At 48.6% G+C, this 1,929-nt stretch overlaps 1 protein-coding gene across 1 annotated transcript in view; it reads left to right on the top strand.

The window, feature by feature from the left end:
* The window catches only part of LOC138630367 (piggyBac transposable element-derived protein 4), a 4,909-nt gene extending 3,508 nt beyond the window's left edge, over positions 1-1,401 (top strand). The window contains exon 3 of the mRNA XM_069714665.1: positions 816-1,401. Within this exon, the coding sequence (XP_069570766.1) occupies positions 816-1,320 (505 nt within the window). The 3' untranslated portion in view covers positions 1,321-1,401. The remainder of the gene's footprint in view (positions 1-815) is intronic.
* Positions 1,402-1,929: the final 528 nt, after the last annotated feature.

Below are 1,929 nucleotides of genomic sequence, written 5' to 3'. Positions count from 1 at the left end.
CTTTAACCTGGAGGATGCAGCGTCCATGATTTCCAAATAAATCTTAAGATTTTCCACTTCGCCGCAGTCCATTTTAAATGAGTTGAGGCCCAGAGAAGACGCAGTGTTTGTTTCCATCTGGTTTCTTCTTTGTAGAGTTTTAACCCGCATTTGTGGACGCAGCGATGAACTGTGTTCACAGACGGTGGTTTTCAGAAGTGTTTTTTTTTTAGCCCGTGTAATGATTTCCATTACAGAATTGTGTCTACTTTGAATGCGGTGCTGCCTGAGGGCCCGAAGATCACAGCCGTCCAATAATGACTTTCGGCCTTGTCCGTTGTGTCCAGAGATTTTTTTTTTCAGATTCTCTGTATCTTTTAATTTTGATATTATGAACCGTAGATGATGAAATCCCCAAATTCTTTACAGTTTTACATTTAGGAACATTATTCTTAAATCTTTGCACTGCACCTCTCACCATCACCTCTCTGAAATGCTCTTTTTTATTCTCAATCATGTTACTGAATTTATGTAGTTAGTTGTGAGATGTTCGAGCAGGTGTTTAGTTTTTTTCTCTTTACACAACTTTTCCAGTCTTTTGTTGACCCTTCCCAACTTTTTTTTTTATGGGTTTGTGTAATTTGCAAATCATTGCATTTCATTTTTATTTAGTTTACACGGCGTCCTAACGTTTTCGGAAACAGCATCGCATATTCAACTATGTTTTATGCATTTTGAAACATAATAAATGATGTGCTTGATAGATTTATTTTTTTTTTTTTTTGTTTTTTGAAAAAATCTTTTTCTTAATGTCGTGATTTTCGCCGTCTTTCCAGGTGGATGGGCGGAGTGGATCTCTCCGACGCCCTGATAGAGTACTACAAAGTCATCCACAAGACCCAGAAGTGGTACAAGACGTTCTTTTACCACTTCATGGACATCGCCATCGTGAACGCCTTCATCCTCCACAAAGAACTGGCGAAAGCCAAAGGAGCGGTACCCATGAACCAGAAGGCATTCAGAGAGACCCTGGCCACGGAGCTGGCGGCGGCGGGGTCTCCCACCACAGCCAAACCGGCCCCGCCGACCCCTCCGCAGGGAGCCCATCACAGGCCCGTGCACATCAGCGGCAGCAGCACCGTCGGTCGGCTGAAGTGCCGCCACTGCCACGCCAAGACCCCGGTGAAGTGCTCCTCCTGCGACGTGCCGCTGTGCTTCGTGCCCAGCCGCGACTGCTACAACGACTGGCACGCGGCCAAGTTCCACGGAAACGACGCGCAAACGGTTAAGAGAGCGCCCGTCGGCAAAAAGAAGATAAAAGAAGAGAACGACTGCGGTTAAGCGGCCTCGTCATCCGGCTCCAACCGCGCCGCGACCTCTTTGCCAATTTTTTTTTTTTTTTTTTTTTTTTTGGAGGGATCAGCCGGGAGCTCGGGCGGAGTCGAGCGCCGCCGGGACGCCGGCGGTCGGCGGAGTCGCCGTCGCTCGGCTTGAAAGCGGCTTTTTCAGGGAACCTGCGGGTATTGTCGCACAGGCCGCAGACATTCCTTTTGTTTTCCGGACGGTGACCTGCAGGTGCTCCTTCCTCGGCCTCCGCGAAGCGCCCCGTGCGGGCGGGCGGGCGGGCGGGAAGCGGGTCTCGTTTTGTTCCCGCTTCGGTTTGGCTGCCTGATTTATTTATTTGTGGCGTTCATCTCCGTTCTTCCGGCAGGCGCCCGTCTCTCTGTCCCGAGTCCTCAAAATGTCTCAGTGGTCGGTTTTACTCCAGTTACGCCTACATGTGTGATCAAAGCAAGTTTTGCCTTGTTACGGTGGTCTTGGTTCCGACTCTGCTGCTTGCCACAGACAAACTCTCTCCACACTTATGCAACGCTTCGTTGTAAATAGTTTGTTTTGTTCCGTTTCATAGAAACGACCTTTCTACCATAGCCCTCCATTTGACCCTTTATT

This window comes from Brachyistius frenatus, unplaced genomic scaffold (genome assembly GCF_029030835.1).
Source record: "Brachyistius frenatus isolate BFR_SWC_R1_liver_20210118 unplaced genomic scaffold, ASM2903083v1 Contig_133, whole genome shotgun sequence".
Lineage (NCBI taxonomy): Eukaryota > Metazoa > Chordata > Actinopteri > Embiotocidae > Brachyistius > Brachyistius frenatus.
The sequence above is the reverse complement of the archived record's forward strand: the minus strand, read 5'-3'. Positions and strand labels throughout refer to the sequence as shown.